Below are 12,756 nucleotides of genomic sequence, written 5' to 3'. Positions count from 1 at the left end.
TATCTTACTAAGGTATGTTTTTGCTGGAGGGTTCTCTTCTGACTATTTGATGAACTAGTTTTAAGTAAGGAAAGAAATTCATTTGTCCAGCTATCTGGAAGGAAAGGGGTGTTGTCCCTTTAAGGGCTCTCTTTAACAGGAGTGAAGGGAGAAAGGGATGGTCAGGAAGACTTTGGAAGCAACTTTTTGTACTATAGTCATGAAAATTAAAATGTATTTTAGATCAGGGGGGTCTTTTGAAGGATTTATTTAAAAAACTACATCTGGAGATCCTAGCTAAAGATGAATACTCAGATTGTGTATCTAAAACTCTGTGCAAGGATTTTTTAGAGATGTGATTTTATAATCTTCAGCAACACACTGATGAAATATTTTTAAAGCAAATTTTAAACTCAGGTTACTGTTCTGAGTAAATATTACAGTGACGCACAACTGGTTGTGTCAGTAAATTCAGAAACCCGGGGGTTGGCAAATGCCTGTGAAATGGCTTCATTACCCATTGAATGGCTCTTCAACAGGGTTGCTGTTGTGCTAATAGGCCTGGCAGGCTGGAGGCTTTTTCCACCTAAGGGCCTGGCTACACTTGCAGCTGTACAGCGCTGTGAGTTAAACCCGCCTTCGTGCAGCTGAGCAGGGAAAGCGCTGAAGTCTGTCCACACTGACAGCTGACAGCATACTGGCGTGGCCACGTTTGCAGCAGCATGGGGAGCGGTGCATTATGGCAGCTATGCAGCATTCAAGTGGCTGCAACGTGCTTTTCAAATGGGAGGGAGTGTGACAGAGCATGGGGGGAGCGAGAGGGGGTTTTTGGAGTGCTGAGAGTGTCAGCATGCTGCCTTGTAAGTTCAGACCCCCCTCCCTCCCCCACCCCCTCTCACTCAGTGAAAGCAAACAGCAGCTGTTTCTTTTTTTCTTATAAACCACCCCAACCACCACCACCCCGCCTCTCTCTTCAAGCAAACATTAGCTGTAGGTACTCCAAATGGGGCCCCCCTGCCTGCCTCTCACTCATTCAAAGCAAACAGGAGCCGTGTTTGGTTTTTTGATGAGCAGCCCACAAAGGAGCTTTGAAAGGGCACCTCCTCCTCCGGAGTGCACAACAAAACAAGAGAGAACGCTTCAGTTAAAAGAATAATGGGGTGTTTCCGGAGGTCAGTCGGTGCGTTGCTCCCTGTTTACACTGGAGCAGCAGCCAATACGCAAGAGCTGTTATTCCTCTCGGGGAGATGGAGTACCAGCAGTGCTGTACGTGCCTTGCCAGTGTGGACGGGGAGTGAGGTACAGTGCTCTGGGAGGCTTTATTGCCCTGTAACTGGCAAGTGTAGCCAAGGCCTAAGTCACTAGATCCCCTCCGGAGGAAGACTCCCCAAGCTGCAGCAGCCAGCTGTTGGAACCTGCAGGAAGGGTCAGAACAGGGATAGAAAGAGGCAGGAGGGTGGACACTTAAGACCCAGGGGTGTCCCAAATTTTTGGGTGCCCTACGCAGTTGTATATGCCTAAGGACGGCCCTATCTGGCTGCCAAGTCTGGGAACTCTGCGCTTGAGAGAGGCTGGATGGTTGAGTGCTTATGGACATTAGCCTGGGACTTGGGGGACTCCAGTTCAATTCCCTGCTCTGCCACAGCCTTCCTGTGTGACCTTGGGCAAATTGCTTGTATTATGTGCCTCAGTTTCCCCACTGATCAATGGAGATAATAGCGCTGCCCTGCCTCAGGGGTGTGTGAGGATAAATACATTAAGGATTGTGAGATCCTTAGCAGCTACAGTGAGGAGAGCCGGATAAGAACTGTAGGTAGATAAATATCTGGCTAATTGTAGCAGGACTATCCCATATTAAGGAGTCTCTGGTTGGGGCAGGAGCTTAATATGAAAAATCTTGAAAGCTACAGCACCAAGTGTGGGTGGATCTGTGCAGATAATGGGTGACGAGTGAGACTCTAGGCTTCGTGTGGGGCCTGTGAGCAGGGTGAACCTGGGTCTGTCCCTAACTGATTGGATTTTCCTCTACCCCCGGTGCAGGTGATTGAAGAGTTCTACAACCAGACGTGGCTAACTCGCTATGAGGAGCCGATCACCGCTGGCACCCTCACCACCCTGTGGTCCCTCTCCGTTGCCATATTCTCCGTTGGGGGAATGGTTGGCTCCTTCTCCGTTGGGCTGTTTGTCAATCGCTTTGGCCGGTAAGTACCATGCGTGCTGGAACTGTTCTTTCCATCCTGGGGCGGTGGGGGCCCTTCACCTTAGTATTTGGGTACATCTCAATCAGCTCCCCCAAGTGGTAGGCCGATACCGTTATCCTCCCCACCCTGCCTCCCATACTGTTGTCCTCTAGCCTCCCAAGCGCGCACACTCATCACCTCCATAAAAGGCAGTCTCTTAAATCCTCTTCCTTATCTGTTAATTTCATCACACCGGAATCCTCTTGAAATCCCTCCACTGGCTCCTCATCAGATCTAAGCTTCTTGTCACTGCATAACTCTGCCCCTGCCACCTCATCCTCCCTCCCCGCACTCCACCAGCATTCCCAGGCTTGCTTACCTCTGTCAGCTGCCCCCCAGGCGCCTCTGCCTTTTCCGTCATGCCCCACCATGCATGGGACCAACTCCATGAGTTCATCCACAAGGCCCCTGCTCTGCTGTGTTTCAGTCCCTCCTCAGCTGTGCTGCCTACCTTGAACTGAGATGATTTGTGTATCAGCTGCCTGTGGCTGTTCCGTTTCCTCTATCTCTAGAGCAAGGGCCATCCTTCTCGATGTCTGGAATATGCCCGGCAGACAGTGGGCACTACAGAGCGGGTCCTGAGGGACAGCAGAGTTCATTGACTTATCCACAGCCTCAGAGAGGCAGGAACAGAGCACAGAGCTCTCGAGTCCTAAGACATGGCTTTGCCCATAAAACCACCAAGCTGCACGCGGGTAGCTCGACCCCACTCACCCTTCTGAGAAGATGGGACCCTGGAGCCGGGGCTGCTTTAGTGCAGAATTCCCTCCACACAGGCCAAATGTGTGGAATCTCCATGTCCCATAGAGTTTTTCTATTGGCTTCTCCAGCTCTGTGTGCACACTCCTGTCAAACAAAGCTGCGTTGAGAAAGTAGATACTTCTCGTAACACAAGAACTAGGGGTCACCAAATGAAATTAATAGGCAGAAGGTTTAAAACAAATAAAAGGAAGTATTTCTTCACACAACCCACAGTCAACCTGTGGAACTCCTTGCCAGAGGATGGTATGATGGCCAAGACCATAACAGGGTTCAAAAAAAGAACTAGATAAATTCATAGGTCTTAGCCAGGCTGGGCAGGGATGGTGTGCCTAGCCTCTGTTTGCCAGAAGCTGGGAATGGGTGACAGGGGATGGATCACTGGATGATTCCCTGTTCTGTTCATTCCCTCTGGAGCACCTGGCACTGGCCACTGGTCTGACCAAGTAGGGCCATTCTTATGTTCTTACTGTGCTTGGGTCCTAAGGTTGCTGCTTGCTGTCAAAGGAGATTCATCTCTCCCTTCATGACCACACCCAATGTCTCCATTCATCACAGCTACTTGGAGCATTTTGCTCATACTTTGTGTGAAGGCTCATGAGCTTAATCATTACCCCACGCTGGTGTTAGGCCTTGTTTGGTGTGTGGCTCTGGCCTCAGATAGGGTGACCAGGTGTCTGGTTTTTGCACTGAACACCAAGTTGAAAAGCGATCCTGGTGGCTCCAGTCAGCACCGCTGGCTGGGCCAGTGACTGTCCAGCTGGTGGCACTGAACGGCGGGGCTGGTGGGCTCCCTGCTAGCCTCCACGTGGCTCCTGGAAGCAGCGGCATGTCCCCTCTCCATCTCCTACACGTAGGGGCAGCCAGGGGGCTCCACCCAAGCACTGCCCCTGCAGCTCCCATTTGCCAGGAACTGCGGCTAATGGGAGCTGCAGGGGCAGCGCCTGTGGATGGGGCAGCATGTGGAGCCACTTGGCCGTGCCTCAGCATACGAGTCAGAGGCAGGACATGCCGCTGCTTCTGGGAGCTGCTTGAGATAAGCACCACCCGGAGCCTGCACTCCCTCCCGCTCCCACTCCTGCCCCAGCCCTGATCCCCCCCCTCCTGCCTTCTGAACCCCAGTCCCAGCCCAGAGTACCCTCCTGCACCCCAAACTCCTCATCCACTGCCCCAGCTCTGCCCTCCGAACCCTCAATCCCAGCCCAGAGTACCCTCCTGCACCCCAAACTCCTTATCCACTGCCCCAGCTCTGCCCTCTGAACCCCTCAATCCCAGCCCAGAGTACCCTCCTGCACTCCAAACCCCTCAGCCCCATTCCCACCCCAGAGTTTGCACCCCCAGTCGGAGCCCTCGCACCCCTGTCCCAGCCTAGAGCCCCCTCCCGCACCCTGAACCCCTCATTTTTGGCCCCACCCTATAACCCACAGGCCCAACCCACAGCCTATATACTCCTCCCACACCCCAACTCCCCACCTCAGCATGGAGCCCAGGGGAGGGTCAGGGCAAGGCTGTTCAGTTTTGTGCGAGTAGGAATTGGCAACCCTAGCCTCAGATCATTGCAACACAGTATTTGAAACCCAAGTAGCGTTTTCACCCATCCTTACTTTGTTTATGAATTTTTTTTGTATTTCATGCAGCTTGGACACTGGAAACGGCTGTGTGTGTTTCATTTTCAACTTCCTCATTCCACTTGGTTTCTTGTTCACATGTTCTGCACCTGTTGCCTGGGTCACTGATTCTCTTTCCACGATTAGGCTTTGGAAACCTTCCTCTCTTCTTTCTACCAAGAACTAAACTTTGGGCTTATGTGATTATCCCAGTGCCCTTTGGATGCAGCACTGGTACAGCTGCCCTGCTGCTGGCCCTGACCTCCCTGTCTTTGCCTCCCCAGACGGAACTCCATGCTGATGTCAAACAGTCTCGCCTTCCTGGCAGCCATCCTGATGGGGTTCTCCAAGGTGGCTTATTCCTTCGAGATGCTGATCCTGGGCCGCTTCATCGTTGGGTTGTATTCTGGCCTCACCACTGGTTTTGTGCCCATGTATGTGGGTGAGGTGTCTCCAACAGCACTGAGAGGGGCTCTTGGAACGTTCCACCAGCTCGGCATAGTCGTGGGCATCCTCATCGCACAGGTGAGTTGTTCTCCAAGGCACCTGCTGCTGCACTGGTATGCTAACAAATGGTCCATTTCTCAAGAATTCATCTGGTTTCCTGCCTTTGTTTTTAATGTTGCATTGACCAGTCGGTGAGCTTTTTATGAATATTGATTGGAGCTGTTTGAGGTGCTTTGAGCGACAAAGGGTGATCTGGGGCCAGGGCTCTCGACTGGGATTCAGGAGCTCTGGGTTCCGTTTTGAGCTCTGCTAGTGAGTTGCTCTGTGACTTGGGAAAGTCTTGTAATCTCTCTGTGCTTGTTCCTCACCTGTAGAATGGTTATAGTGACTGTCCCCGTGACTCGACTGTGCGCTTACTGGGGGGTGTCTGTGCAGCATCTAATACAATGGGGCCCTGTTCTTGAGGTGCTCCTGTATAATGGGCAGATCTAGGTTTGGTGCTTATGAGGTACATGTCATCTCCTTGTGGTGTGGTATCCATGGGGACTGAAGATGCTCAATTATCCTGTGTGGTCTGGCTCCTCTAGAGAGACTGGGGTCTGGTGCTGCCCTGTGTGCTGGCTTGGCCTGTGATGTTCTCTAGTGGCTGCACACAGAGAGGGCAAGAGATCGAGGCCTAGGGCTGTGGTGCTGGTGCTGTGGTTCCCAGGTTCTCATACTGGCTCTGCAGTCACATGTGACCTGCCGTATCCCGTGTCTGATTGTCTATGGTTCCTGCATTCATGGCATCGCTCAGGCGGGAGGCGCGGGAGCTGGTGGGGCGGTATTGTCTCTAATGCAGTTTGGCTTTCTCTCCCTGCTGGCCTACCTAATGAGGTTTGAATCTGCTGCTGCCTCCAGACCTAGGCCTGCTCCTTTCGCTCAGGCAGGAGGCGCACAGTTTCAGATCCAGACATGCCAGGTTCAGTCCCTGCCGCTGACCCCACTAGGGCCCATCGGTTGTTGGGTTTAATGGGCGGGTGCTGGGTGGCCTGTGATACACTGGACTAGAGAATCTGGCCTTATGCCCTGACTGTTACCGCCGCGACTGCAGGAAGGGCTAAACTCACTATCTCTCCACAGGTGTTTGGGATGGACTTGATCATGGGGAATGAGTCACTCTGGCCGCTCCTGCTGGGCTTCACCTTTATCCCTTCCTTGCTGCAATGTATCATCCTGCCCTTCGCCCCCGAGAGCCCCCGGTTCCTCCTTATCAATCGCAACGAGGAGAACAAAGCCAAGAGTGGTGAGTTGGCCGCCCCTGCCTGGGGAAAGGCCCTGTGGGGCCTGCGCCCTTCAGCGCTCCTCACCTCTCCACCTCCTTCCCCTCAGTCCTGAAGAAGCTCAGAGGGACAACAGACGTCAGCAGCGACCTGCAGGAGATGAAGGAAGAGAGCCGGCAGATGATGAGGGAGAAGAAGGTCACAATACTGGAGCTCTTCCGCTCCCCTTTGTATCAACAGCCAATCCTCATTGCCATTGTGCTGCAGTTGTCGCAGCAGCTCTCGGGGATCAATGCGGTGAGTGCAGCGCGGCCAAGTACCGGCCACGGGTGGCTCTCACAGGGCTGTACCAGGAGAGGAGGGCAGTGAGCTCTTCACCCCCAGTGCCACATCCAGGGTCACGCTCAGAATGGAACCCTTGGGCCAGTGCCCTGCCCACTTGGCCACAGTGCCTCCCGTTGATGCAGCTTTGCAGGGCTGTGCTGAACACCACAACCAAGCCTTGTGGTGTTCTATAAACACCCCCCTCATGAATGGCATTGGTCAGGCGGTTTGAAGTAATACTCTTCCTGTAGATGCTCAGAGATGCCTCAGGCTGGGATCGGCAAAGCTTGTTCATGGCATGTTGCTTTGTGTTGTAGGTCTTCTACTATTCTACCAGCATCTTTGAAAAGTCGGGCGTGGAGCAGCCCGTCTATGCCACCATAGGCTCCGGGGTGGTGAACACAGCTTTCACGGTTGTCTCGGTGAGTGTCTGCTGAATAGTCTTCCTTCCCTCTGCCTGTCCATAAGTCCTGCAGGATTGAGGCCAGTGCTAGTGTGTTTATATGGCTTTGAGCAAGGCCCCATTAGATAAATACATACCCAAATGTGATGATCCTTCACACTGCTCTAGCACTCCTCCATTGATCTCAGAGCACTTTGCCAAACATGCTGAGGAACATCCCCCATTTCACAGCTGGAGAAACTGAGGCACGGTGTAGTTAATGGCAGCCTCATTAGAGGTGTCGAGCCCTGCAGGTCCCACTGGCATTAGTTCCTCTGAAAACGGGGCCACAAGTGACTTACCCGAGGCCATGGAATGAAACAGCAGCAGCGTTGGGATTAGAACATTGGCCGCTGGCTCTCAGCTTAATGTCTTAGATCAGGGGTTCTCCAACTTCATTGCACTGCAGCTCCCTTCTAACAAATTACTACATGACCAAAGCCTGAGCCTGCCTGAGCCCCAGCTGGTGGGGGTGGGGGGGTGAGAGGGCACAGTGGCGGCGAAGCTGAAGCCCACACTCCACTGCCCCAGGTGGTGGGTCTTGGGCTCCAGCCACGGGCCTCAGCAAGTCTAATGCCCGGCCTGGCAACCCATTCAAACGGGGTCCCGACCCACAGTTTGGGAACCGCTGCCTTAGACACTGCTTGGCTAAAGAGTGGCTTAGAGCAATAAAAAGCAAACATCCTTAGTGCTCAACTCTGATCCAGCCAATCTCCTCTCCTCCCTCCCCAGAGCAGGCGCCCTCCTTCCGATCTCCACTGACTCCTGCTGAAGCACGGCTACTCCCCCTCCAACAGACCAGCTGCTTCCTGCTACCCTGGGCTCCATCACATTCTAGGCCCCCTGGCATTGCCATGGCATGGCCAATTTTTACCTAGACCACATTAAGTTGCTTGAGTGCCTTTTATAGGGTGACTGACTTTGCCCCTTGTTGGATTCACAAGGTGGGGCTGCAGTCTGGTTAGAAAGCATGAGCGTGTTCCCCAGGGAGGGGTATTGGTGGGGCAGGACATGGGTCTGTCCCCTGGCTGTAGATGTGCTGAACAGTGCTTGGCTTCCTGTGTCTGACAGCTCTTTGTGGTAGAGCGAGCCGGGCGCAGGACTCTGCACCTCATTGGCCTGGCTGGGATGGCTGGCTGCGCAGTGCTCATGACCATCGCCCTGGTGTTGCTGGTGAGTGAGTGCTCCGAGTTCAGAGTAACCGGTTCTGGGGTTGGGTGCTACCTGGAGACATCCACTGAGTAACACAAGGAAAGGAGGGGGTGGGACCTTGAGCACTCCTCAGCCCCAGGGGGTGGTTACTCTGTGAGGGCTGGTGGAAAGGGAGACCTTGCAGGGATGATATCACATTGTTAGCAATCAGCCCTGCCTGAATTCCTGATGTCATTTCGAGAAACCCTTCCTCCATGGGGTCGTAGTTCTGGAGAACGCTGGTCCCTGGGATGGCAGTGCTCATTGCTTCAGAGGCACTGGTCCCACAAGACACCTGCCTCCAGGCTTGCCCAGCACCAAAGTTAATCACCAGCCCACTGGAAGTGCCTTGAGGTCATTTGTCAATGGAATAGAGCAGGAGTGGCAGAAGCTTCCTAAAAGTGGTGGGGCCATGGCCACCTGCCCCTCACATCTGTTCTGGTGCCCCTGGAATACGGTTGTACCAGAGATGCAGGGTCCATGTACGTTTGAAGCAAATAACGCTCTTTTCTCTTTCCCTGTGCTAGGACCAAATGGCCTGGATGTCCTACATCAGCATCATTGCCATCTTTGGGTTTGTGGCTTTCTTTGAGATTGGCCCAGGCCCCATCCCTTGGTTTATCGTGGCAGAATTGTTCAGCCAAGGCCCTCGCCCTGCCGCCTTCGCCATTGCAGGCTTGTCCAATTGGACCTCCAACTTCATCGTGGGCATGGGCTTCCAGTATGTGGAGGTAATTCCCCTGCCCTGCTTCTCCTCCAGCTCTGCGAGTGCTGTGAGCCACCCACAGGATTTCCCTGCCCTGATTGGGGCTGGGACTGGGCATCCACATCTGCATTGGGGTTTGGGCCCATCTCGCTCTGCAGCCAGATAGGCTGTCAAATGGTTAGAGAAGGAAGCTCTAATGGATGCAGACACCTGCTGGGGCAGTGCAGGGGTAAGTGAGTAAGACCGAGACTGATTAGCATCCAAGAGTTCAGACTTAGCCTGGTGTCAGTGGGTTCTGCCCCCCGGGAGCTCCAGAGGGTGTCCAGCTGTTACAGCCTGGCTGAGTTTGGTTCCCTGGCTTTCTATAAAGACCAAATGAGCAGCAGCGCGTTGGATGAGGATGACGCTAGCGAAGTAGGATTGTCTCATCCGTTGATCTCTTGCAAGCCCTGTGCAAAGGAAAGTCAGTATCATTATCCCTGTTGTACAGACGGAGAAAGTATGGCCCAGGGAGGCTAAAGGACTTGTAGCTAGCACCCAGGTCTTCGGAGCCCCCAGCAATGCCCATCACACCACCCTGCTGCCTCCTCCTATGTCAGCCAACCAGAAAGACCCACGTGTACTTTCCCCAGCAGGAGTCTGGCACGGCTCTGTCTCTGCCCAGTGCCTCAAAGGTTCAGTGATGCCTCAGGCATGGTGCTGGCTCCATGCCCGGAGCTGAGTTTCACTCGCAGTGAATGGTGCAAAGACACAGGCCAGGTCACCTTGTGAGGATCCACTCTACTGAAAGGGCACACCCAACCCAAAGAGCTCAGCATTGCTCAGCCAGGAAAATCTCCTGCTTTCCACACAAATGAGTTCGACCAGGTCCCCAGCTGCTCAGGGCCCTGTGAGAGCAGAAGGCTTCGGTCTGAATGAGGCTACTCGGGCGGAGGAGATGCAGGTTTGCAGCTCCTCTTCATGAGGAAACGACTGAGACTGAGCTGAAGCTGCTGCTGGTGCCTTTGTAACCCCAGGATCAGCTCTGTACATGGCCCTCTAGGTACAAAGCTGCCTAGCTCCATCATACAGGCAGAGCTGGGGCAGGTCCCTTTGTTGCACTGCATTGGGAGGGACGGGTTGTAAAGTTCGCCCGGGGTCGGGTTCAGGAGTGTTCTACACTCTCTGGTTAGAAATAGTTTAGATAAGGAGGCAGTGGGTGCTGCTCCAGACTTTGTAACTTAGTGCCTGGCAAGCTTTGTGGTGCCTCTGAGCACCCCACACCGGGCAACCCCTGTGCCAATGCCCATCGGCACCTCACCGTTTCCCTGGCTGTTCCTTTTCAGCAACTCTGCGGCCCATATGTCTTCATCATCTTCACGGTGCTGCTGATCCTCTTCTTCATCTTCACCTACTTCAAGGTGCCCGAGACGAGGGGCCGGACCTTTGATGAGATCGCCTCCGGGTTCCGCCAGGGCAGTGCCAGCCAGAGCGACAAGACGCCCGATGAGTTCCACAGCTTGGGAGCAGACTCCCAGGTCTAACAAGCCAGCAGCTCGTGCCTCTGCTCCAACCACTGAACTTCTCTCCCGAGTGTTTTAATGCTTGTACAGAAACCAGGCAGGAGGGATTTGAGGGTGGGGCGGTCAGGTGCATTTGTTCCGTCTCCAGAGTCTCCCACCTGGTTGGCCAGCAATATACTGACACACATTTGCTAAGAACAATTGTAGCTGGTTTCACGTCCAGGATTTCAAAGATGATAGGTTCAGAAACAACTACTAATGTTTTAAACCAACCAACCACCTCCAGTTTTGTGAGCTGGAGGGATCTCCCTTATTAACAAAGCAACAGGTTTTTTAACGAGAAGTTTTTAAAAGGTCAATATTTTCAAGGGTTTTCATCACCGAACAAAGCCTGTTGTTTTATTACGTATTTTAAAAAGCAAATTTTTAATGTCTCAAACTGTCTAAAATTTCAAACCCCCAGTGGGTTGGGGGAGCAGGATTCTACCCTCCAGAGACTAGGGGGGAAGTGGGCAAGGATTTTAATGTTAATGGATTCATTCTGTTCTTCTAAAACTCTGAGCAGTAGCTACACCTGAACTGGGCCCCAAGAGAAGCTCTGAAAGGGCTGTAGTGCTGTAGTGATACGTGGACAGTCCTAGGGGGACCTGTCTTCTGGGGTCACCGCCACATCTCCCAGGATTTAGAATCTCCAGTGGCAGTTTTTCAGTCCTTCAGAACCTGTCCCCATCCAAATCTACTTCCCCCACCTAAATGAATCATTTCCTCTGAGTCAGATGGGTACAGTTTGGGTGGGGTGAGGGTTTTGTTTGGGGGCTGGGCTCTTTGGGGGTTGGGAGAAAGTTAAAAACTACTGTGGCTTGTTTTAAGTCTGGCAATATTTGCCTTATAGGTCAATTGCAGCGTATGTGGGCAGGGGAGCCTCACTACTGAAAAGTCAGCAGCAACCTGCCCGCTTTGCTCATTGTTAAAAACAAACCAACTCTCCAGAATTGAAATCTAGTCTTGCTTTGCTCCCACCACAAGCTACCCTTGTGTTGAAATCGTATCTGAGAAGCAGGAGTGATATGTTTACAGGCCGCAAAAGCCAGTTTGGGGCAAAATAACCTGGCTGATGAGACAATACAAACACTAGCCCAGTCACTACCTTGCAAGCCCGAGACTCTCAGAAATTAATCAGTTGAATGAAGACACACATTTCCTGCTTTATGTATAGACTGGAAGATATTTATATATATATATATATATATTTGTTCAATGGTGTTAATAGTAGACATTAAGTTATAGTGTTTCTGATTGACAAGCAAAGTACTGTAAATATTCTTGAATTATATTCACATTGTACAATGTAAACAGATACAGACTTATAGTTTCTATAGCAACTGTACCGAAAGACTTGTTCAATAGAATGAACTTTTGTATAGTTAACTTACCTGCACTGTAGTTGCATCTGTTGCACTGAATTTTAGTCTTAGCATATTACAAACAAACAAACAAACAAAAACCTGTCATTTACAAAACAAACGCCTTCCCTAGAGTGCATGTTTTAGAGGCTCATGGCACATTTCCAAAGCAAAACGCAGCTATTTAATAGTATTTTTTTATTTATTTGTCTGTTTTTAAAGTGGCTACATGACCACACTTGAAAGAAAATAAACTTAGGAAAAAATCATCTCTGCGTACAGCGCAAAGTCTGAAAGACTAACTCGTTTTTTAAACAAATAAATAAAAGTGCCAAGAGAAGGAAGAAAAACTCGTGTGGTGTGGAAAGAATTTAAAAAAAAAAAAGTACACAGGACAAGATGTGCAGTGTTGTGTGGATTTGTTCCAGTAGGGGGCAATGTTCAGACTTTGCCAGCTCAGGGCTTCAGAGGCAATTTACCAGAGGATGAGTCTACAGGTGATTCAGGATTGTCCAGAGTTCTCTGCTGAGGGTCCCTTGTTTTGACCCTAACACCTACACTCCTGTCCCCGTTTTTCATTGTTAGAGCTGTGGAAATAAGTGGATTTACTTTTTGTTTTTATTAGTTCAGTGGCCAAACCAAAAAAATCGAATCTAAAATTATATTGGTTTTTGATCTGCAATAAAAATGTTTGAAATTTTCAGCAAACTAAAAATTAAAAACAAAAAATTGTTTTGGGTCAAACGCAAGACTTTGGAAAATGAAATTGAAATAAAATTTGAATTGAAAAATTAATTGAAATATTTCGACTGTTTTGGTCACAAAAAATCTCCAAAAACTTTGCAAAATACTCTGGTTGACCTAAATCTGCTTTTTGTATAAACCATTTTCCTA

At 51.2% G+C, this 12,756-nt stretch overlaps 1 protein-coding gene across 3 annotated transcripts in view; it reads left to right on the top strand.

Moving 5' to 3' along the window:
• The window catches only part of SLC2A1 (solute carrier family 2 member 1), a 36,842-nt gene extending 24,711 nt beyond the window's left edge, over positions 1-12,131 (top strand). For all 3 annotated transcript variants that reach the window (XM_050931228.1, XM_050931227.1, XM_050931229.1), the window contains exons 3-10: positions 2,020-2,180; positions 4,870-5,110; positions 6,155-6,317; positions 6,404-6,591; positions 6,936-7,040; positions 8,132-8,233; positions 8,779-8,982; positions 10,283-12,131. In XM_050931228.1, the coding sequence (XP_050787185.1) occupies positions 2,020-2,180; positions 4,870-5,110; positions 6,155-6,317; positions 6,404-6,591; positions 6,936-7,040; positions 8,132-8,233; positions 8,779-8,982; positions 10,283-10,480 (1,362 nt within the window). In that variant the 3' untranslated portion in view covers positions 10,481-12,131. The remainder of the gene's footprint in view (positions 1-2,019; positions 2,181-4,869; positions 5,111-6,154; positions 6,318-6,403; positions 6,592-6,935; positions 7,041-8,131; positions 8,234-8,778; positions 8,983-10,282) is intronic.
• Positions 12,132-12,756: the final 625 nt, after the last annotated feature.

Source organism: Gopherus flavomarginatus, chromosome 21 (genome assembly GCF_025201925.1).
Source record: "Gopherus flavomarginatus isolate rGopFla2 chromosome 21, rGopFla2.mat.asm, whole genome shotgun sequence".
Taxonomy (NCBI): Eukaryota; Metazoa; Chordata; order Testudines; family Testudinidae; genus Gopherus; species Gopherus flavomarginatus.
The sequence above is the reverse complement of the archived record's forward strand: the minus strand, read 5'-3'. Positions and strand labels throughout refer to the sequence as shown.